The sequence below is a fragment of the Equus quagga genome, chromosome 2, assembly GCF_021613505.1.
Source record: "Equus quagga isolate Etosha38 chromosome 2, UCLA_HA_Equagga_1.0, whole genome shotgun sequence".
NCBI lineage: Eukaryota > Metazoa > Chordata > Mammalia > Perissodactyla > Equidae > Equus > Equus quagga.
The window spans coordinates 30,483,145-30,506,403 of record NC_060268.1 but is presented as its reverse complement, the minus strand read 5'-3'; the positions used below and the strand labels follow the sequence as shown (position 1 = coordinate 30,506,403).

At 35.0% G+C, this 23,259-nt stretch overlaps 1 protein-coding gene across 1 annotated transcript; it reads left to right on the top strand.

Annotated features, from left to right (window-relative positions):
* Window positions 1-12,835: 12,835 nt before the first annotated feature.
* On the top strand, window positions 12,836-13,777 carry LOC124235109 (olfactory receptor 4F21-like). Its single transcript, XM_046652730.1, has one exon. It carries the CDS (start codon window positions 12,836-12,838, stop codon window positions 13,775-13,777), a length of 942 nt encoding a protein of 313 aa, XP_046508686.1.
* Window positions 13,778-23,259: the final 9,482 nt, after the last annotated feature.

Genomic DNA, 23,259 nt, shown 5'->3' with positions numbered 1-23,259 from the left:
CTGCTGTGCTATCCAAGCTTAGTATTTACACATTTATCCGATAGGCAAATTCTTCTTAATTCTCATTGTTTTTTATTAGAATCATCTTCACAGACATTAATCTAGAGGACTTGTCGTTATGCACATTCTCTAGCATAACTCAAATGGCCGATCCTCAGTCTTAATTTCCAACTTAATAAAAATATTGTCTACTCTGCAGGAAGCATTCCTTCCTTAGGCACCAAGACCTCTGACCCAGCAGAGCTCAAAGTGGTGGGGAGGGGAAGCAAAAGTTTTGTGAGTCATTTATTAGGTATAACAGTAAGAGGATCTATTACCACTCGACATCTTGATTCCCAAATTCAGAGAATGAAGATCTCATCTCCTAAAAGAGCCATAAAGGAGTATTCAGTGTGTCATTTTACCATTCTATGAGACCAGCTGTTTATGGGTGATCAGATATGTGTTCAGATCAGTAAATTCCATGGCCATGAACCCATTGCTGCACTTATTTTTCTGTAAATTCCTTAATCAGATGCAATGTTATGCAAAATATCATGATTGCAATAAAACATTTCTTAAATCCATGGATGATAGTGCAAGCTGAAGTATTATAGTTAGGGAAAAAAATGCTTATCTAGGATACATGTTCATTCCTGTGAGGTCAAAATTCTACTTCCTCCATGGTGAAAATATCTCAATATAATTAACCTGTCTCCGGGTGGCCGCAGGATCCCCACAGTGATCTGTATCATATTAGTGACTCAGCATTAAAGGGGCTTATCAGTACTAATAGCCAGATCAAGCTTGTGAGGAATTCCACATTGTTTAACAAATCATAGTTTCTTCCTAACCCTGCTCATTTTGCTATACGAAATGCATAGGGGTGGATGGAAAAAGAGGTTAATATTGCACTGAACTAGTAATTTGTTTACCTGATTATTAAAATTTCCTCTGTAGTGAATGCCCTTGATGTACACTCACATGAGACACCTATATTTTCATAATCTGTGCCATTCTGAGAGATCTATCACCAGAATTCTTCCCCAGTACTTCTTTCTCACCAGGCTTCCCATTCTATTCATTCTAAGACCTGACCATGTAACCAAACCATTAGTAACTGTTTATGAATCAATATATGTCTATGCTTCTAGCCAAACAAAATGGACAATCAAATGCTCTACTTGGATTTCTCCCCAGTGGGAGAATTTCTCCTCACCACTGTCCTTCAGGGCCATAGTCATAGTACTACGATACATAACTAATATTTAACCGTAATACTGAACTAAATTGGGCTGTAAATCTGCGTACTTTCACTTCTAGTTGCTGCCAATATACCATGCAAAACCAACTGCATATTCAGGCACAAATTTTACATTTTCAGTCCACTGGTTATAGAGAACTCCTTATGTAGCCATAAGTGTACATCAAGGGAGAGAAGACAACCAGGCATTAGTAGATGTTGAAGTTGTTGAGTCATAAGCCAATGCAACTTCTCATGCCTCCAGACCTACTAAATCTAATCTCTTAGGTACCGTTTCTACTTGATGATATAATGCTGTTTTTGCACCTCAATTTTGTGGCTTGAAGAGTGAGTTAGTATCCTGTTTGTGATGGGGAATTGAGATCACACAATCACTTGAGGCCTAAGTTTAGGTATTTAATATCTACAAGAGCCCAGTAGGATGCTAAGAATTGGACCCCCAGAAACTTTGAGATGGTTTATCTCCCACTACCTGGCTCAGATATGTTTAAGGCATACAAAATACTTTCTTTTTTGTCATCATTGGATCAAAGCAGAATTACCACATCAATGTAGTAGATGAATATGATGTTTTGTGGAATATCAAGATGATCAAGACTTATGCAGAATGTATGATGACAAATGGATGAATTTTATGGTTTGTGAATTGTATCTCTATAATGATTAATAGCTATAGATATAAATATATGCATAACCTTGTAAATACTTTCAAGTCTATTAACTATAAAAATAAGAAATGTATACTTTCAAGTTAATACATATAAGTAAAGGATGCCTCCATGAGACAATTACAAGATAGTTTACCTATTATATTCAGTTAACATCAAAACAACTCTCAATGTAATATTGAAAAGAAGTATTTGGTAAAAGAAAGATATCCACATTTCTTCTACCTGGTTCCACATAGTAATGCAGAGGTAGATTGTGTGATTATATTCTAAATCATGAATTCTATGATTATTCAAAGGCAAAAAGAAAACCTTCATTCAGATTCCTTCTACTCCTTTCTTTTCCTAGTTTCTCCTCCCATCTTTTATGGTTCCATGCTGGTCATACTACATTTGGAGTATCAAACTTAGAGCATAGAATCTAAAGTTCACTCAAGGAGAGCAAGGAAGCTTAGAATCATATTACATAAGGAGCCCTTGAAAGAATTCAGAATTGTTTAGCCTAAAGTAAAAAAGAAATGTGAAATATGTTGATGGAGGTGGGTAAAATTATAACTAAGATCCTCTCCCCCAACTCCAATGAAGTGGTACAGAGTTTCCGATCAAGGGGAGAGACAGGTTTTAAAGACAGACAGCCCTGCAGCTCTATCTGAGGTGGCTGACTTCATTTGGAACAGAGCACGGAGAATTCTATGACCAAGGACATTGTCAAAAAACATGGACATCTCTGTGGAGAGAAATAATGAGATCTTGGAATTTCCATGATACTGGTAGCCTCAAGCAAAACAGCAGAGAAGCCAGGAATTTGACAGAGAGAACCAGCCAGGAAGAACCCTCTTGAGATTATAGTCAACCCAGGGGTCAATAAGGCTGTTTGCATGTGCTAGGCTGCACCTACTCAGGAGTAATGAGGCAGACTTGAAAGCATCTTCCAAGCCACACATATATCCAATGAAGGGAAAGGCTGATGGGTACAGAGATATAAGCACAACCTCTGAACAAAAACTGCCTGAAAAATAAACTGGTCTTATCTAGGAGAAACTCCCAGGAAGCCAGCATTAAAAAAACAAAAAAAAAACATTGTACACATCTCTGGCAGTTTGGAAGACTGTGTGCATGTTTAATTCCAAATATATTCCTATTCCTTACTAAACAATGCCATTAATTTTATAAATTTCACAAATTAAATTGTAACCCTGCAACCTACAAAACTAATTTTGTGGCTGATTTGAGCAAGATTACATCTTAGCTACAATAAACAAGATATTATTTAAGAGCTGCTATAGAGTTTTTCTGCTTCTCAGACTACAGCTTGAAATTAACATTTAAAGATCTGAACTTCTCATTTCTTTCTGTAATGATCCTAAAGAATTCATTACACACCTCACTCTTTATAATCATCATTATTAACAAAATAGTCAAGTACAATATTCACTTACATCAGTTGGCACTTTAATACAATCAACACAATTATTCATGATGCCACTACTTGCGGGTAGTGGAATTACCAGCATTCCACTTCACATTGTTAAGGAGCTCAGCACTGTGTTCATTTTAAATAGGGATTTACTCATGAAGAATAAATAAAATAGTCCAGACTTTGGAAACGCCATGTGCAAATACCCTGAGACAGGAAGGTCAGTGGGGCAAGAGGATGAAAGATGGAGATCAGGCTGGAGTAATAGGCCAGACTTGATGGAATCTTGTGTCTATGATAAGAACTTCCCTTATATCCTAAGAGCAATATAAAATTATTGGGGATTTTATGCAGTAGCTTGATCATATTTCTGCTTTCAAACAATCACAAAAGCTTCGAGGTAAAGAATGGAATAAATGGGCTCAAGTAAACTTAGAGTGACCTCTCAGGAGACCACTGAAGAGTTCATTCACATCAGTGTGGACAGGGTGAACTATTCAACCAATGATGTTGGCACAAGAGACACAACTTGGAAAAATCCAGATCTTTACCTCTCAACACAAACTCAAAGAAGTTTCAAACAGACATTTAAACATTAAAAAGAAAAACAAACCAAAAGAAATTATAGAAATATTTAAACAAATCTTAAGATGGAAAATTCAATCTAAGCATATTCCTTGTTAGCAAATTAAAGAAGAAATAATTGACAGTTTCTGAAATTAAAATCAAAATTGTATATTAGCTATACAAAATTGTATATTATATATGTATGCATAGATATGCATAAAATTATAAATATTGTGTATATAAGTATACCTAGAGATATTTTTATCCAGAGATATAGGCACTATAAAAATAAAAACACACTGTGGAAAATAGGTGAAAAATATCAGATAGATGGCTAATATTTTTAATATGAAATTGGTTCTTTCAAATAGATAAGGAAAAAAGTGTGGTATACTGATTTTAAAGTGAGCAAAACATATAAAGAGCATTTAGAAAAGAAGAAATCATAATAGTTAATAATCATGTGCAAAATAAAACTCATTAGTAATCCAGGAAATATAAATAAGATTGCCTTTGGGTGCTATTTTGTACCAACAAATTTCAAAGCCTTGAAAAATTGATTATTTATCACAGATGAGTCTGTGAGGTAATAGACACTCTGATACACTTATAATAACAGTGAAAATTCGTATAACCTCTTAAAGGCACGTTAGAAATAAATATCAAAAGTTTAAAACTTTCTATGATTTATGATGTTTGAAGAATATTTCATTAGTGTAATAACAATAAATACGCTAAAAATTAAGCTATAAGGAGCACCTTTTATATCATTGTTCATAAAAAGAAAAATTAGAAATAATATAAATGCCCACAATAATTAAAATATTCATGGTTCTCCCAACTAGGGAAGGCATTGTTCCTCATTATAGAAATGAAAATCAGTGCTATGGAAATATGTGAACATAGGACGTTTGAAAAAAATGGAAATTTACAAGAAAAAAATCTATTGGAAACCCATTTTAAAACTCATATGTCTAGGAAAAAATCGAAAGATACTTATCCTTAGTTCTGATCAATAAATTATTCATCTCTGGGCTTATATGAATTTTAATTTAAATCATAAAATTTTTGTTTCAGTAGGTTCAAAGATGGTCAAATATAAATTTTATAGAGTTCAATCTAAAATAATGATATATTTGCTTCTTGAGCAATTTTCTAAACCATCTTTAAACAACCACACCAAGTTATTGATGATTGTTCCACAAATGAACTGAATATCATGGGGTCTCCACTTGCACTATCACCACCACTAGGCATTCCTCCAGGCCCCACACCACTAACAGCAATTCTTTCTCATGTCATCACTCCTCCTTGTGGCATTCCATATCATGCCCCAGTTCTCCCTTGGGCACAACCCTGCACCCCCTCAGCAGGAAAGGAGCATAAGTAAGTGAGCACCTTGGACCCGTTATAGACAAGAATAGACGTTAGGGCAGCCTGACCACATGGAGTCGGTATTGTAGCACTGGATAGAAGATTTTATTGTCAATATCTAGCGAAAAAATAGAGGAGGACTGAGCAAGGAAGAACGGGACAATCACGGGGGTGAAAGGCAGTGGATGTGACGTTTTAAAGACCTATAATCAAGTCTGTATCTAAAAGTTTTGACCATGCAGTATGTAGATTTAAAAATATACATATTATGGCATACAAAAAATGTACATTCAATATGTTCCCAACTGAACAAAATAAGTAAAAATGGTTTAAAGATCAAAGAAAGTTTAGTAAAAAATCAGTACCGATAGATTTTTTTTTACAGAGTATAGGAAAATTGGGAGCTTTCTTTTCTGTTTTTCTCTTTTCCTTATTTTCTAAATGTTAAAAATGTCTTTATTAATACAAACTATCTTCATTTGATACAATTTAATAGGAAAGAAAAAATATTGTCATCAGTCAGAATATTACGTTTGATAGAAAGGTCAATGTATATATATGTATACCACATTTTCTTTATCTATTCTTCTGTTGATGGACGCTTAGGTTGTTTCCATGTCTTGGTTATTGTAAATAATGCTGCTACGAACATGGGAGTGTAGATATCTTTTTGAGTTAGTGTTTTTGTTTCTTTTGAATATATTTTCAGAAGTGGAATTGCTGGATCATTCTGTTTTCCCTAGTGTTTGAACCAATTTACAGTCCCACCAACAGTACACAAGCGCTCCCTTTTCTCCATATGCACATCTGCATTCATATTCTCATATTTTAGATGATGGCCATTCTAACAGGTGTGTGGTGATATACCACCGTGGGTACTTTCTTTTTTCTTTTTTTCTTTTTTGGTGAGGAAGATTGGCCCTGAGCTAACATCTGTGCCCATCTTCCTTGATTTTGTATGCAGGGACAACACCACAGCATAGCTTGTATGTCGGGCCTGGGATCCGAATCCCCAAACCCTGGGCCACTCAAGTGGAGTGTGAAAAATTAAACCCTATGCCATCAGGTGGGCCCATCATTGTGGCTTTAATTTGCATTTCCATAATGACTAGTAATGTTAAACGTCTTTTCACAACCTTTTGGCCCTTTGAATATATTCTTCCGGAAAATGTCTATTCAGGTCCTTTGCTGGTTTTTTAATTGGAATTTGTTTTTGCTATTGAATTATACGTGTTCTTTATACATTTTGCATATTAACCCCTTATCAGATACATGGTTTGCAAATATTTTTCCCATATCATGAATTCTTTTCACTTTGTTGACAGCTTCTTCCGCTGTGCTGAAACTTTTTAGTTTGATTTTTCTAAAAAAAATCATCACCAAGACCAGTGTCAAGGAACATTGTTCCTATGTTTTCTTCTAGAAGTTTCGTGGTTGCAGGGCTTACATTTAAGTAATTCGTCCATTTCGAGTTAATTTTTGTGAGTGGTGTAAGATAGGGGTCTAGTTTCACTTTTTTACATGTGAATATTCACTTTCCCCACACCATTTATTGAAGAGACTGCCTTTTCTCCAGTGAGTATTCTTGGCTCTCTTGTCAAATACTATGATGTACTAAGAACATATGCTTGGCTTTCTTTCTGGGCTCTTGATTCTATTCCACTCGTCATTCATTTTTATCCTGATAGCTCACTACTTTAATTACTATAGCTTTGTAATACAGCTTGAAGTCAGGAAGTGTGATGCCTCCTTCTTTGTTCTTCTTTGTCAATATTTCTTTGGCTATCCGGGGTCTTTTTCGGTTCCATGAGGAGTGTTTTTTCTATTTATGTAAAAAATGCCATGGAATCTTGATAGGGATTGCACTGAATCCATAGATGGCTTTTGGTAGTATCACGTTTTAATAATATTAATTCTTCCAATCTATGAACACAGGATATCTTTGATGTATTTGTATCTTGTTTTCTTTCATCAATGTCTTGTAGTTTTCAGAATAAAGATTTTTCACTTCCTTAGTTAAATTTATTCCTAAGTATTTTATTGTTTTTGATGCTATTGTAGGTTAGATTTATTTCTTTTTCAGAAATGTTGTTAGTGTATAGAAATACTATGAATTTTTGTATGATAATTTTGTAACCTTCAACTTTATTGAATTCATTGATTATTTATAATACTTTTCTTGTTGAATCTTTAGGATTTTCTACATATAAACTTATGTCATCTGCGAAAAGACACAATTTTACTTCTTCCTTCCCAATTCTGATGGCTTTTATTTCTTTTTCTTACCTGATTGCTCTAGCTAGGACTTCTGGTACGATATTGAACAGGAGTGGTGAGAATGGGCATTCTTGTCTTGTTCCTGATCTTAGACGAAAAGCTTTCAACTTTTCACCATTAAGTATGATGTTAGCTGCTGGCTTGTCATATATGGCCTTTATTATGTTGAGATATGTTTCTTCTATGCCTAATTCGTTAAGTGTTTTTATCATGAATGGATGTTGCATTTGTCAAACATTTTTTCTATCTATTGATATGATCATATGAGTCTTTTCTTTCATTCTAGTAATGTGATGTATCACACTGATTGATTTGCATATGTTGAACCATTCTTGCAACCCAGGGATAAATCCCACTCGATCATGATTAATGATCTTTTTAATGTGCTGCTTAATTCAATTTGCTAGTATTTTGTTGAGAATTTTTGAATCTATATTAATCAGGGTTATTGGCCTGTACTTTTCTTTTCAAGTACTGTCTTTATCTGGATTTGTTATTAGGATAATGCTGGCCTCGTAGAATGAGTTTCAGAGTGTTCCCTCCTCTTTGATTTTTTGGAAAAGTTTTGAGAAAGATTAGTGTCCTCTTTTAATATATTTTTTTAACAAAACTCCTTACATAGACACTTTGCATCGGGCCCCATAATTATGTACACAGTTTTGAGTATATATACTCAGGAGATCATTGAGGCATGATATTTAGGACTTAACAAACTTGCTTCTCAACCTTCACCTGCATCTTTACTCCTAAGTATATATGAAGATGATGAAGATGGATGAGGATGATGCTTCTACCCTACCCTCTCTTCTGCCTAACTTGCTTGATCTAGGGTAGGATCATCAAACTTCTTATGTGACAGGCCAAAGAGTAAATATTTTAGATTTTGTGGGTCATATGGTATCTGTTGCAACTACTCAACTCTGCTTGTGTAACACAAATCAGTCTTAGACCATATGTAAACAAATGATTGTGGCTGTTTTCCAATAAAATTTTATTTGGGAAAGAGAAAGAGGTCCAAATTTGGCCCATGGATCATAATTTGCCAACTCCTGATCTACAGTAACACGTTTTTAGCTCTTTATGTTCAACAATTTAGCATGGTCCCATACTCCTTATATCCAGTCAGAATTCAATATGGTTTTTTTTTGAGGAAGATTAGCCCTGAGCTAACATCTGCTGTAAATCCTCCTCTTTTTGCTGAGGAAGACTGGCCGTGAGCTAAAATCTATGCTCATTGTCCTCTACTTTATGTGTGGGATGCCTACCACAGCATGGCTTGCTAAGCAGTGCCATGCCCGCACCCGGGATCCAAACCAGTGAACCCCAGGCCACTGAAGCAGAACGTGCAAACTTAACCGCTGCCCCACCAGGCTGGCCCCAGAATTCAATGTGTTTTAAGGAAAGAACAGTTACACAGACATTTATTTACTCAGTCATCCATTCATTCATTCAACACATTCTAGTGTTATGTGATAAATTTTGGAATAGTTAGTGGAAGACAGTGTTGAATGGGAACAAATCAAGAATGCTTATGGAAGTATCCTCCCTGCATAAAGCCTCTTGCTTGTTTCTGGGAAAAACATATTAATACATGAGGCTCATTCTCTCCCACTCCATCAATGATGGCATCTGCAATCATTGCAGGACTTCTCACTCTTGACCAGCTCAGTAAATCTAAGTAGGCTCATGGCTTCACATTTCCTGTGCTACATGGTATTTATTTTCCACGTACCCAGTGTATTATATTGTAAAATATACAGGAGAGATTCTTACACATTCCTTATTTCCTTACCTCTCGTCACCAAGTAACTTGTGATATTTTTTCCTCTTGGGAAATTAACATGACTCATAGACCTGGTTCCCAGGAGAAATCAATGAAAAGTTGGCTATTAGGAATCACAGAAGCAACAATGGGTCACTAATACCTTCGTTAATTAGTGCTACTAATTAACTGTATTCTCACTGGTAAAAAACATATATTTTTGTCTTGGAGGTGATTATACTACAAAGCAGAAATCAGAATTATGGAGTTTCTACAAATACTGCTGCACACCCTAGAACAGAACAGGTAGGTCAGAAAAATACTCCTAATGTAGAACAATAGCACAACAATCTCTCTCTTCTTATATTTCCTTCAACTTTCTTTCCCACTTGTTTACTCTCCTTCTGTCTCTAGTTACTCCAGTCCTTTGGACACTATTATTACTATTTTAATCACTAAATTATATTATGTCTGAAGAAGGAGATATTTCTGAAAGAACTGACATTTATGATGTGGTGAGTTGATATCTCAGGGATCTTATATTTGTCATTGCTTTCTTCATCAGCTTATATGATACTTCACATTTCCCATTGTTGGGGCCAAAGATGTCCATGTCTTGCCCATTCCAATCTTGTCCATGATCTTAACGGATTATTCCAATAGAAATGATTCTCTCTCCTCATATAGGGAATTCTGGAGTCAGTCAGTTCCCTCTGCTTGGCATATTTGATAAAGCATTTGATGACATTAGCCAGGAAGTGGGACAAGAATTAAAGAAACGATGATAAGAATGAACATGGCTTAATAAACTGGTGTCCATCAGTTTTTATAAGGTCCTCTATTACAAGTGACCTAAGGTGGTTAAGAGTAGTTATTAAAAGAAAAAATAGTGAATATAGTACATCAGTGAACAGAACATTGGCAAAGTGAGGTTTGAGCAGCTTTGCTTGTTTGTGTTTTCAGTCTTAGGATGGTTAAAATTGCGCTGGGCCCCTTAGAGGAGAGGAAAATTTCAATCACTAAAGTCAGAAGACCTGAATTCTATCTGATTTTCTAGATTACCTACCTGAAAATGTCCCCATCTTCAGAACGTTAAGGCCAAAATATCCGCAAGGATAGCAACCAACTGATATGGGACTCTGCCTCAGATAATTTTTGATTCTTTAATATTTTCTAAGAAATCAAAAGAACTAAATGGTTTTTAACTAGTTTGTATGCACTCTTCCCTCCTGCTCCAAGAATAAACTCAGTATTTCGGGATTAACTAACTAAATATTAGAACCAATTCTTTTTTCTTTTTTCTTTTTTTTTTTTTTTTTTGAGGAATAATAGCCCTGTGCTAACATCCACTGCCAATCCTCCTCTTTTTGCTGAGGAAGAGTGGCCCTGCACTAACATCTGTGCCCATCTTCCTCTGCTTTATTCACAGGACACCTGCCACAGCATGGCTTGATATGTGGTACATAGGTCTTGCACCCAGGATCCAAACTAGCGAACCCCGGGCCACTGAAGTGGAGTGCACAAACTCAGCTGCTGTGCCACCGGGCAGATCTAGAACCAATTCTTAATAAGTCTTGAACAAAAGATGGGATCCTCTATAAACAGGATAATCACCACAATGTAGCAGTATGCAGAGTTGCTACTAAGTCTTGTTTCACTGCATACTTCTAGCTTTTTTCTTTATATAGATTTCTCCAGTCAGTCTTATCTGTCTTAGAAAATATAAAGGAATGTTAGGAAGAATAAAATTCTGCTGGCAAGCTAAAGGAGTGGCTTACATCAGCGTTTTTCCCATTGTTTTCAGTGAATGACTTGCCTGTTCCAAGTAACAGACAGACAAGGATTCTATAAAATGCGATCCAATAGCCATACATTTATATTTCTTGACTCAAAACTCACTCACATATATTCATTTTTCTCTAAACATTCACTGACCGAGAAATGGTAATTTAACCAGGGCTGCTAAAACTGTGAAAGTAGTGCCAAAAAAAAAAATCTACATCTAACTGTCACATATTTGCATACTCCACTCCCACCATAAATCCCACGGTACTCCTCTTTATCCTTTTCCTGCCCCTCCATCTCTCCCATACCTTTCCTTTCATTCCTTTTCATAATTTCTATTATAAACACACGACAATATAGAAAAATACAAAACATAGATGATCAAACTTTTTAATATTAAAATTACCCAAAATATCTTTTTCCACAGTGTTCTTGAGATGTTGATGTATATACTTACATATTTTTGCAGTGTATATGTATAAAGATCACATCACATGAGACATACTCCTTTGTAACCAATTTTTGTCACAGTAATTTAGTGAATATATTAACAAATCTAAATTTGCATAATTTATAATGGTTATATCAATTTTGGTATAAATCTTATCAATTTCCCCTTTCTGCATATCTTCTCATATCTTATTATTTCTTTCAAATGAGCCTTTAATTTTTCACTTTAGATTGGATAGTGAATAGATCCAAATATATATTATAGATGGACATCTTAGAACTTTCTTATTTGTAATGATAACTACAGATATTCTCTTTAAAAAAGTGGTTGGTAGCAATTTTACTCACCTTCGAATAGTTTTTTAGCAGAACTAAGCTTCAAATGTTTGAAGATAAGCTGTCATGACCTTATTTTTATGACTCTGTGGGGCCCTGAAGTTTTTACATGCTTTTAGCATATCATGATTAAATGTTTTGTTTCAGTGAAGACATCATTATTTCTCAGTTTCATGTTTTAATTTCTCATCATTAATCTTAGAACAGAACTCTCAAAAGCTCAAAATCTCTCTCAATCCTAGCAAAGTACTGAAAACTCTCTTTCCAAGTCTTCTGACACTCTTTCTTTGGGGTTTGGAGTTTCACTTGATTTAAAGTATATCTTACTTCTCCAAGCGACTTATTGTAACCACAAGTATTGGAAACTATCAGAGGAGTAAGCCATTTCATTTTGTGCTATCATCTGCTTAGATTCAACACTCTTTCCCTCATTGGCTGATCACTATTCTATGTGTGATTAATGCTGAAAATTCCACAGGTGTGAAGTAAAAGAACAACCAGAGAGTACATTCTCCTAGAGTATGTGTGGACAAATGTGATTAAGAGTTTGAACATTCCAAATATGGCTGACCATTCATGACGTAGAAGATGTGTTGTTATATATGTGGATAAGACTGAATAAGCCAGGATTATCACACAATAAGCATGGTAAAACAGCTCTTTGTTAGGAGAATGTTGCTGTTTGCTCCTAATTAGTCCACCTCACCTGCCATATTCCTACATGATTCCTTTCCTTGTCTCTCTGGTCTAACTTTCGATTATCTCATTTCTCCTATTTATTTTCCTTTTGCATGCCCTCTATGTATGTTTCTTAAGTTCACATTTTGTCAGTTGAAACATATTTTCCACAAACTCATTGATGGGGAAAGAATGTGACAATGTTCAGTACCCATATTTCTCAGTTCTTCCCTAATTTCTACCTTCAGAATACTTCAGCTTCTCTTCTGAATGAGTCAATGGATGGAGCAAATTACTCTCTTGTATCTGAATTTGTATTGATTGGACTTTCAAATTCGTGGGAGATGCATCTTTTTCTCTTTTGGTTCTTCTCTGTGTCATACATGGGAATTATCCTGGGAAATCTCTTCATTTTGTTCATGGTAATTATTGACTCTCATTTACACTCCCCCATGTACTTCTTATTGGCCAACCTCTCTCTTTTTGATCTAGGTCTTTCCTCTACCACAGTGCCCAAAGTGATCTCTGATCTTTTCACAGACTGCAATATGATTTCTTTTCCAAAATGTATGATGCAGATATTTTTTATTCATGTCATGGGTGGAGCTGAGATGGTGCTCCTCATAGCCATGGCATATGACAGGTACACTGCAATCTGTAAGCCACTCCACTACCTGACCATCATGAGCCCCAAAATGAGTGTGTCCTTTGTAGTGACTGCCTGGATAGTGGGGATAATCCATGCTGTATCTCAGTTTGGTTTTGTCCTAAATTTACCCTTTTGTGGCCCTAATAAAGTAGATAGTTTTTACTGTGATTTTCCTCGGGTCATGAAACTTGCTTGTGTAGACACTTATAAGATAGAGTTTGTAATCATTGCTAACAGTGGATTTATATCTATGGCTACCTTCTTGTCTTTAATTATGTCCTATATCTGCATTTTGGTCACTGTCTGGAAGCATTCTTCAGGGGATTTATCCAAAGCATTTGTCACATTGTCAGCTCACATCACAGTAGTGATTTTATTTTTTATGCCATGCATATTTCTCTATGTGTGGCCTTTCCCTACAATATCACTGGATAAGTATTTGTTCATTTTTGTCTTTGCTATCACCCCTGTCTTGAATCCTGCCATCTATACATTAAGAAACAATGACATGAGATTGGCTGTGAGAAGACTGGGCAAACGGATTGTGGGTTCTAGTGGGATCTCATCATGAACTGAACAGACCTAGAATACAAGATGCTTCAGACTCACCAAGAACAGAGAGTCATGTGACTGTCATCATTACTGTGGTAGAACTATTATTCGGGGAGATAGTTTAACAAACATTCAACTGTGGAAATTGGTTGTCAAGTTAGAGATTACTTTATTTTGCCATCTATAGAGAAGAAATTTACTTCATTCACGTGCTTCCATTGAGAGGAGAGATGAAAATATAAAGCCAGGAGTAAACTTAATAGTATTCAAAAGGCTTTTTCTGGGTGACATTTTTTGGGCATTGCTAATTGTATTGACTTTCAATTATAAATAAATACCTAAAAATTGATAAATATATCTCATAGTAAGCTTATGGATTCAACCAATAAAATGAGAGCTTGAGTAAAAAATAAATCAAATAAATTGTGACTTTTAGTTTCTATCTTAATTTCAGTTTAACTCAGAATAAGAAGAAGATCAATAACATATCACGTATGTTAAATCCTGAACACAGACTTGACTTTATCTTGTGCTTTCTCAGCTTAGGATTCTATTTTAGTTTTATGTTTAGGTTTGAGTGACTGCAGGTAGAGAAAAAATTTATTTAATGCTATCAATACTTTAGATAAATACAATCCAGAGCTTTTTGCACTGTTTTCTGCCTCTCTATTATTCTAAAAATTAAGACCTTCCAATATTTAATCATCCAGGTTTATTTCCCCCAAAAAGGTGTAGATATAATAGTTTTTTCATAGAAGAATAATCACCCAAAGCTGTGTGTTTAGAGGTCCTGCTTTCCTTGAATAAGTTTTCCTGGTCAAGCAAAAGATCCCCCAAGAGTTACATATCTGTGTTTGATAGTCTTGGATAAATGTAAAGCCAAAATTGGTGAGGCATATTCAATTTAATTGAGGATTTTTATATTTGGAATAAAAACTTTATTGAAATTGCATATAACTTTTTCATATATTTGTTTTTATTGCTCTGTAATCTACTCACTTAAAAGAAACAAATGTATATGTTTTTTTCATCCTGTGTTTCTCCAGAAAACTTTCCAATAAAACAAAACAAAACAAAACAAACTAATGCATATTTATTTTGGCTTGTGTTTCTCCAGAAACATTCCAATAACATCTCTGGCTTCCTCTGTGTAAATAAATTAATAATACTTCTTTAATGTTTTGTTAATCATCTGTTTGAGAATTTCTTCTTTACTTAATCATTGCTAACCACTCACTCCTTCAAATACTCTACGGGACTTCTTAAACACTAGAATCTCCTAATTTTCCTCCCACCTATTGGAGAAGTACTTCCCAGTATCAGTTTGCTGAGTTTCCCTCATCTCTCAACCATCAAACTGAATGTTCCTCAGAATTGCATCTTTGGCCTATTCTCACTTTCTATTCTGTCCCTGTGTGGCATCCATTCCTGTGGCTTTAATTACCATCTCTAACTTTTAGCCAGGGGCTCTCAAAGTTAGGGTACTAATTCTTGAGTTTCCAATCCACAAATCTAACAGCCTACTTACCTGATTCTTCAAAGATATCTCCCACTCAAGAAGTCTAAAACTAAACTAATCATCTTCTCCTCAAACCTGCCCTTCTTTCAGGGTCTCCAGTCACAATTATTGGCACCAAAATTTACCCAGTTTCTCAAGTGGGAGTAAAACTGGACTGCTCCTTCCCCCTGATCCGCAATATTAAATAAATCAGCAAATGCTATTAATTCCACCTTGTAAACACCTCTTAAATCTGTCCTCATATGTTTTCTACAATGTCACCAGTCTTGTCTAAGGCTTCACATGTCATTTGTGGAATAGAATATTAAGTTACTTATGTGGTCTTCCCACTTCAAATCTTATTTGCCTTAATTCCCATTATCTACACTTCAGTAAGAGAGATTTTTAAAAATATAAATCTAACCGTGTGATTGTTTTGCTTAAGACCCTTCGCATGCTTGCCACTGCCCTTAAATAAAAATATTAATTCCTTTTGAAGGTTTATCATCCAAGACCTGACTCCCATCCCCCTCTCCAGCTTCAGAGGACAACCTGTTCTCTCTTTCTGCAATTCTGGAGCCAGTCTGGTTTTCTTTTACTTGCCTGAAAGTTTCAAATTCTCTAATCTCTGAGGCTTTGCATTGGCTAATCATTCTATCTGAAACATTTGTCCTTCATGCTTTGCCAATTAACATCAATTCATTCTTTAAATCTCAGTTTCAACATCATTTTACCAGGGAAGACTTCCCAGAACCTGCGTTCCAGAGAGTTCCTTCTACTGTGTGTTATTATAGCACTTTCAATTACCACTTTTGTAGTGTAGTTACATTCATAATTTCTTATTCAACGTATGTCTTCCTCATTACATTTTAAGATCCATGTGAGGAGATGCTTGTCCATCATGTTTACTGATATAACATCAGTAACAGTAACAACAGTTTAAAAAATGCTCAATAAATATTTATCATTAAATAAATAAACCCAATAAAGAGTAAAAAAATTTGCAATGTGAATAGTTTATTGAATAGGGTCTGAGCTTTCTTTTTACATTCAAACAAAATTCATAAGATTAAAGTACTTCCTCCCCTTTTCTTTGTCCTTTTCTCGTCTCAATTTTCTCTGCCTCTACCTCCTCCATTCTCTGTAATGAAATCTTCTGATGAGTTCCTTTTACAGGCTTATATCAATCCAGATCTTGAGCCAAGCTCAGCTGAGGCAGCCTGTAAATCATTGGTCTCATCCCTCTCTGATACCCCCAGGTCTCACAAACAACATTAACAGTTCTTGCTCCTCTATTGCCCCAGGAGCTTTCTCCACTGCAGAGCAAATCTATGATCCACACCCCAGGAGACAGCCCTCAATCACAGCATGCCCAGTGCCTGGCTGGCTGACTCCCTATGACTTTATTTCTGCTTAGGTTCTCCCTCATTCATCTTAGTATGCTGTTCTGCCTGGTACTGTAGTATCCCACCTAAAACAAAGGCATATCAGGACAGGAGCACATTGACATAGTAGAATGATTTATGGGGCTTGCACTGTGTTGCAGAAGAGCCCTCTTAGGGGGGCAATAGGAGAAATTTTCCTTTATTCTCATAGTAGTTGTGTTTCTTATAAGCAACTAAGTTGTTTTACCTCATCTTGCATATACTATGATTCATGCAACTGACCATGCCTCCCTGTATACTTTTAAAATATTTCTGCCTTCATTATTCTTCAGTTTTTATCCTTGCTTATAAATTTTTGGAATGTTCATATTTTTCAAAAATTAATTTGAGACCAAACATTACTCTGCAGCTATTCTAGAGAATATAATTTTCCGTTGTTTCTGAACAGGAGAAAATGAAATACATCTCAGCAAATACAACTCTAAACAAAGATAGGGCTTGACGCTTTGAGGCCTCCATGATAACCTGGAGATCAGATTCTTTGCATCTACATGTCAAAGATAAAGCCAGTCTTCGCCAGAGAGATATACTAGACTTGTCTTGATGGGTTGTCATAGGTCCTTTGAATGATTATCTTTCTCTCAGGTAAATATGCTTCTGTTACAGACAACTCAGAACAACTCCCTACATTTTTTTTTTTCATGTTTGTATCTATTTTGCTGTGATCTCTTAAGAAATTGATCCAATAAAATGCAAATAATACTGTATCCAGTAAACTCAGGAAAGATAAAAGTCAAAAGAATTCAAGGGGATCTTCATCCTCATCACTCTAAATTTTGGGAGCACACATAGACATTCACGGGGAAACATTTGCTATAATTGATAGCATGAAAATAATCAATTTATTCCCCTATTATCAATTATAAGAATTACCTTTACAGATGAGGGGTTTTGTATTTATTTTTTCAAGTTTCACCCATAGTACTATAAATGAAGGTATGTCTGCCCACTCAGGATATATTTCTGCACCCTTATCTGTTATTCCAAGCAATTCATAGCCCCAAGATCCTCCACCCTGAATAGGGATTATTTTCCTCCAACCAATATATTACCACAAAACCTTCCCTCTTCCCCTCTGTTTCATCATCAGGCAATTCTTTCATTATGTCTCTCTTGGGGAAACGAATGTGACTCACAGATTTAGTTCCCAGGAGAGACTAACAATGGGCTGGGTATTGGTCATGTCTGCGGCAGCAGTAGGTCACTCTCCTAAGCAGCTAATTAACTTCTTTCCCATTATGAAGAATCTTACATATAGCTTTGTTTTTGGGGGAGGTGATTATTTACAGAAATCAAGCCTAAGCTCTCTAAACTTCTCTTCTCCTAAGAATGCACAATTGTGACTAAACTGACAGGTAGGAAAGATGCTTTTATATTACAAAACTCCCCCTGTCATGGTTGCTTCTATCTCTCTAACCCCCTCAACTCCACTTCAATTTCTGCTATTCTTAAAATATTTGTGTCAGAAATTTTGTCTTTTCTGAAACACTTTTGTTCATTTAACCTATAGCATCTCTCTCCTATTCTCAAATTTCAATCACTGAATTGCATTGCCTTGTAAAATTAATTCCACACACACACACACACACACTCTTTGATATTTTCAATTTATCACCTTAATGTGAAAAATTTTCAAGATTCATGTGCTTCTGACTTTTGCACCAACTCATTTTAAACTTTGCTTTCCCTTGTGTAAAACAGACATCTGGCCTGAGCTATTCCCACCTTATTTGAGGACCAAATTCTGTTTTAAACCAGAAGAAGGGAATCTCTGTCCTTGACCTTAAGGATTCCGATGTGGTTCCCTCTCCTTCAATATTACTTTCCCAAAGATTTGACAGCTCCAGCCCATGCCTAGTCTGAGAGACTATGCTCCAATTCAAGAAGATCTGGCCTCATGCCAGGGGATGGTGTGGAGGAGCTGGTGGTTATAAGTCCTGAAATAGATCTGTTCAAGGACTGAGCAGGTTGTCTGAAGAAACAGAAAAAGGGGTTGCAAAGAGGAACACCCAACGAAAATGGAAATAATTTTTTATGAAGAGAAGGCCAATTTTATTTTGAATGAAATAAGAACTCAGGGATGAATAGTTAAGTTAAGTTAGAATGACTTATTAAATATAAATAATTTCAATTAAGTTAGAATGACTCTATTAAATATGAATAATTCTAGCTTTCTTCATGACTTTTTTTAATTAAGCAAGCGTAGAGCATTATTGAAGAAGACTATTGGACTGGAAGTTAGGCTGACTTGTGGTTCTGTAAATGTATTGCTGTAAACACACTGGCTAGCCTTTTAACCCTACTGAGCTGTTTCCCTACTTGTAGAATGAAGCAACTGAACAAGGTAATCTCAAAGTACTTTCCCACTTCTATACAAACCTATAATTCCAATAATCTTTTTTTGTTCAATACATATCTAAATTTCCCATTTAAAGATGTTTCTCCTCAGGCCCTGAAGGACTGACAAATTTTAAATCTCCAATAGGAGATATGGAAAACTCTATGGGGACTTGGCTTCTGAAGAACTCCTGGGAGCTTCACAAAGTCACCAGTGTTTCTAAGAAGGCAGAGAAACCAAATGTGTGGTCTTTTTCTCCAAACAAGCTCTCTCAGGTCATCAGGATTTCTTCAACAAGGATACATACTAATTCCAGATGTTTGTAAAAGAAAGGGTGAGGCTTCCTTCATTTATATAAATACTCACTTTTTGTTTATATATTTAACTGGGTTATCACCAGGAAGTACAAGCTTGTGGAGAAGGTATTATTAAATTCAATTTCTCTCTATATTTTTGAGAGCTACTATTTTATTTCTTATGTGAAAGATGTAGTATCCATTTCTATAACGTTTTTAATCAAATATTTCTTGAGCTTTTTCTATGTGCCAGCCACTGTTTCAGGCAGGTGATACAGTGTTGAACAAAGAAGAAAGTGTCCCTACATGGTGAACTTTAATTTTACATTTATGATAAGATAAAAATATTAGAACCAATCTAAGTAAAATACTGCCCGGAGGCTAAAAGTATGTTTTTGATCGGTCACTTCTTAATTTTCTAGAGGTGACTCATCTCTCAGTTAGCTGAACCACCACGTCCAACTACCCACTTTATTCTACCAAATCCTACTGCCATATCCATTATTCATATGCTTAAAGTCTTAACTTTTCTTCGTACCAGTGACGATTTTTCCTACTGCTTTACTGTTACTTCCCGTCTTTCCAGTCAAAATATACCTAAAACAGTGAGTGATAGCTCACATAAAATTCACACTCTTACATGTTCATAATATATCAATGTGTGTTGGTTTAAACTGTAACAGGCAACCTAAGCAAAGATGTACAATGTCCCACCAATGCTTCTTTTGATCATTATCTTATCCTCCTTATTTCTCCTTTAGGATCCTTCTTCTTCTCTTGTCTTTCTTTTCATTCTCCTATTATCTTTCCAATTTATCTTCATTCATCCTCTGTCTTTATGTCTTCTTTCCTATCTGTTCCTTAGACATGCTAGTGTCTCTGACTCCATCATGTTGATTACATTCATAGTTCCACCATTTGTATTGTGATTGTCCCATTTTAGAATGATTAAAGATCATAAATAGATTAAATTGCATGTTATAAATGGACCTTTTGACTCTTTAAGCTAATATGTTCATGTAGGGTAGTATTTTCCTTTTTAACAAACTTAATTATTAAGCAGCCCTGATGGCTTAGTGGTTAAAGTTCAGCATGCTCTGCTTGGCAGCCCAGGTTTGGTTCCCAGGTGCAGAACCATACCACTTGACAGTCAGTTTCCATGTGTTGGCAGTGGTTCACAAAGAAGAACTAGAAGACCCTACAACTGTACAGAACTATGTACTGGGGCTTTGTCTGGGGAACAAAAAAAGAGGAAGATTGGCAACAGATATTAGTAAAGGGTGAATCTTCCCCTGCAAAAAATAATAATAATAATATAATTCTCAAACTCCAAGGAAAACACCATTTCAGCAGTACTAACCTAATAGTACTGGGAATTTCCAGAATTGACAAATTAATTCAAAGACTTTAATTACTTTTATAAGGTGAAAATGACTTTTGTGATGAGAATCCTAAAGTATTGGGTTGATATGTTCTATCTTAGTTTAATAGGATAAAACATTTGATCTTAAAGTGTCAACATGATTCTTCAGCCTCAGCTTTATTTCTCCAAAGACACTGAATTGGATGATGAGCTTAAGAAATCACCAAATAACTTCTGCTCAACAGAGTAGAGGATATTCCCATGAAATCTTCCAGGGATGACTTTATTAACTCTATCATGCTCCCCAGATTCAAATCTACTCCCCAAATCCTTTGTCCTTATGCCCCTGTGACTTGGGTGATTTAAATATGAGTGAGAAGTCCAGTGATAGCAGTATGAAAGAATTGAAAATGATAAAATATTTTTCTGAGAAAATGCTAGAAAGATTATGTAGGAGAACATCTAGGTGAGAGAAGATAGAAAACAACGTAAAAATTGATCTAGAGACAACAAAAATATTTGCATATTGTATAAGAAGGAAAGAAATCATACCTAATTGTCTCTGTCTGCTGTATTCTTCACAAAGTATTATCTCTTCTATCCCATTGTACATTGCCTCTATTTATTTGACCATTTATTGTGTCTCTCTTAATATTTCCCACAGCAACATTACTAACTTTTCTCACTCTGAACTGAATGAAACCACCAGAATATCTATTTTCTTTATTAGCTATTTCCTGGTTACCTGAATTCATTCCAAATGGCCAAGCCTGGTCAAAATGAAACAGAGGAGATGCTTTGTCAATTAACTGGATGTAATACCCCAAGAAGTTTCAACTTCATCATAATTTTTTGAAAAGTCTAAGAAGTTTAATCAGGACCATTTACTTATTTAGCTATATCCTCTCCCACCCACCTTAATAATCTCATCTATTAACCAATTACTGGCAGTTTATGAAAATGGCCGATTGGATGAGAGAAGAATTAGAGTCCTTTACTTCTTCAGTTGGTTTGTCTTCTAATAATTATGAGTCAATTCTTTTTTTCAAACATTCTTAATAAACCATTCCTTCAACACTCCATGCTCTTCGATATTTTTATAAAAAAAACTAATAGGTATATAATATGTGTACTGAAAGATATTTCAAAATGTGAAACACTTTAAAAAGCTCTAAAAAAATCAAAATCATCTACATTATTTAAAATTTGGCTATGTAATTTTTTCACTTTTATTGCACTTAATATTATAAAGAAAAATCTTCCTAATGCTATGATAAACTCTTTTTTAAACATTTATTTTAATAACTGTATTACATCCCCTTATGTACATATATTATAATAGATTTAAACCTAATGTTTGGCATTGAAATTGTTCAAAATTTTATCACCCTAAAACTATGTGGTGAACATTTTTGTGCCAAAAACTCTTTCTGTACAAATAGAATTTCATAAGGAGTGTTATTTTACCAAATGTTATGGATTCAAGACTCTTGATACATGATTTCAAAATGTTTTCTTTAATGTTTGAATCAATCTATATTTCCTCCAGCAATGTGTGAAGGTCCCTATTTCACTGAGATTTTCCCAGGTTTTTTGCATTCTCCTTTTAGCAATCATGCTTACAGAAACACCCTGAGTGTTTTTGTTTGTTTTTTTTATGGAGGAAGATTCACTCTAAACTAACATCTGTTGCCAATCTTCCTCCTTATTTTTTCTTACCTGCCTCACCTCAAAGCTCCAATACATACTTGTGAATAGTTATAAATTCTGGTTTGTGTATGTGAGCTGCTGCCACAGCATGGCTACTGACAGACAAGTGGTGTGATTCCACACCTGGGAACTGAACCTGGGCCACCAAAGTGGAGCAAGCTGAAATTTAATCACTGGGCCATCAGGGCTGGCTTCAGACTTTCAAAGTTTTGATAATAATATTGTAAAAGTTTTTTGTAACTTAATACGAAAAAGTAGTGTTAAATTCTGTCTTATTTCTTAGGAGATACATATGCTAGGGGATATATATATATATATATATATATTTTTATACAGGCACATATATATATAGTTTACATTTCTGAATTCTATCTTCACAAGATCTGTCTATTCATCTATTAGATCTCAGAGGTTTTATTGAATGGTTTGAACTCTTCTTTATGTTATGAAGATATCAACCTTTTTTATTTCTGACACATTTCAAATTTAAGTATGATTTGAGTGTTGGCTTGAGGGGATTGTTTTTAGGCACATGTAGGAAACAGGTTTCAGAAGTGTCTTAACTGTTATGCATTTCTATACTCATTTTTAACTTTTATTTAATTGTATTGTTCTTGATTATAGTTTTAAAAGGATGTCTATTTTTATTTTTTAAAATCATTTTATATACTCATATACACACTTGCAATTTTCTAAGATTACCTATTTATTTATTTTTCTTTTTAATTTTTATTATATTCTTTCACCCGAATTCCTAGAGTTTATTTTGTGCATTCTTTTCTAAGACCTTAAGTTGCCTGATCAGTTCATGCATTTGAATAAATGAGAGTGTTTAAAGCAATAGATTGCCT

Bases quoted from the DNA above. Each gene is read 5' to 3' on its own strand.
- LOC124235109 (XM_046652730.1), top strand. From the start codon at position 12,836: ATGGATGGAGCAAATTACTCTCTTGTATCTGAATTTGTATTGATTGGA.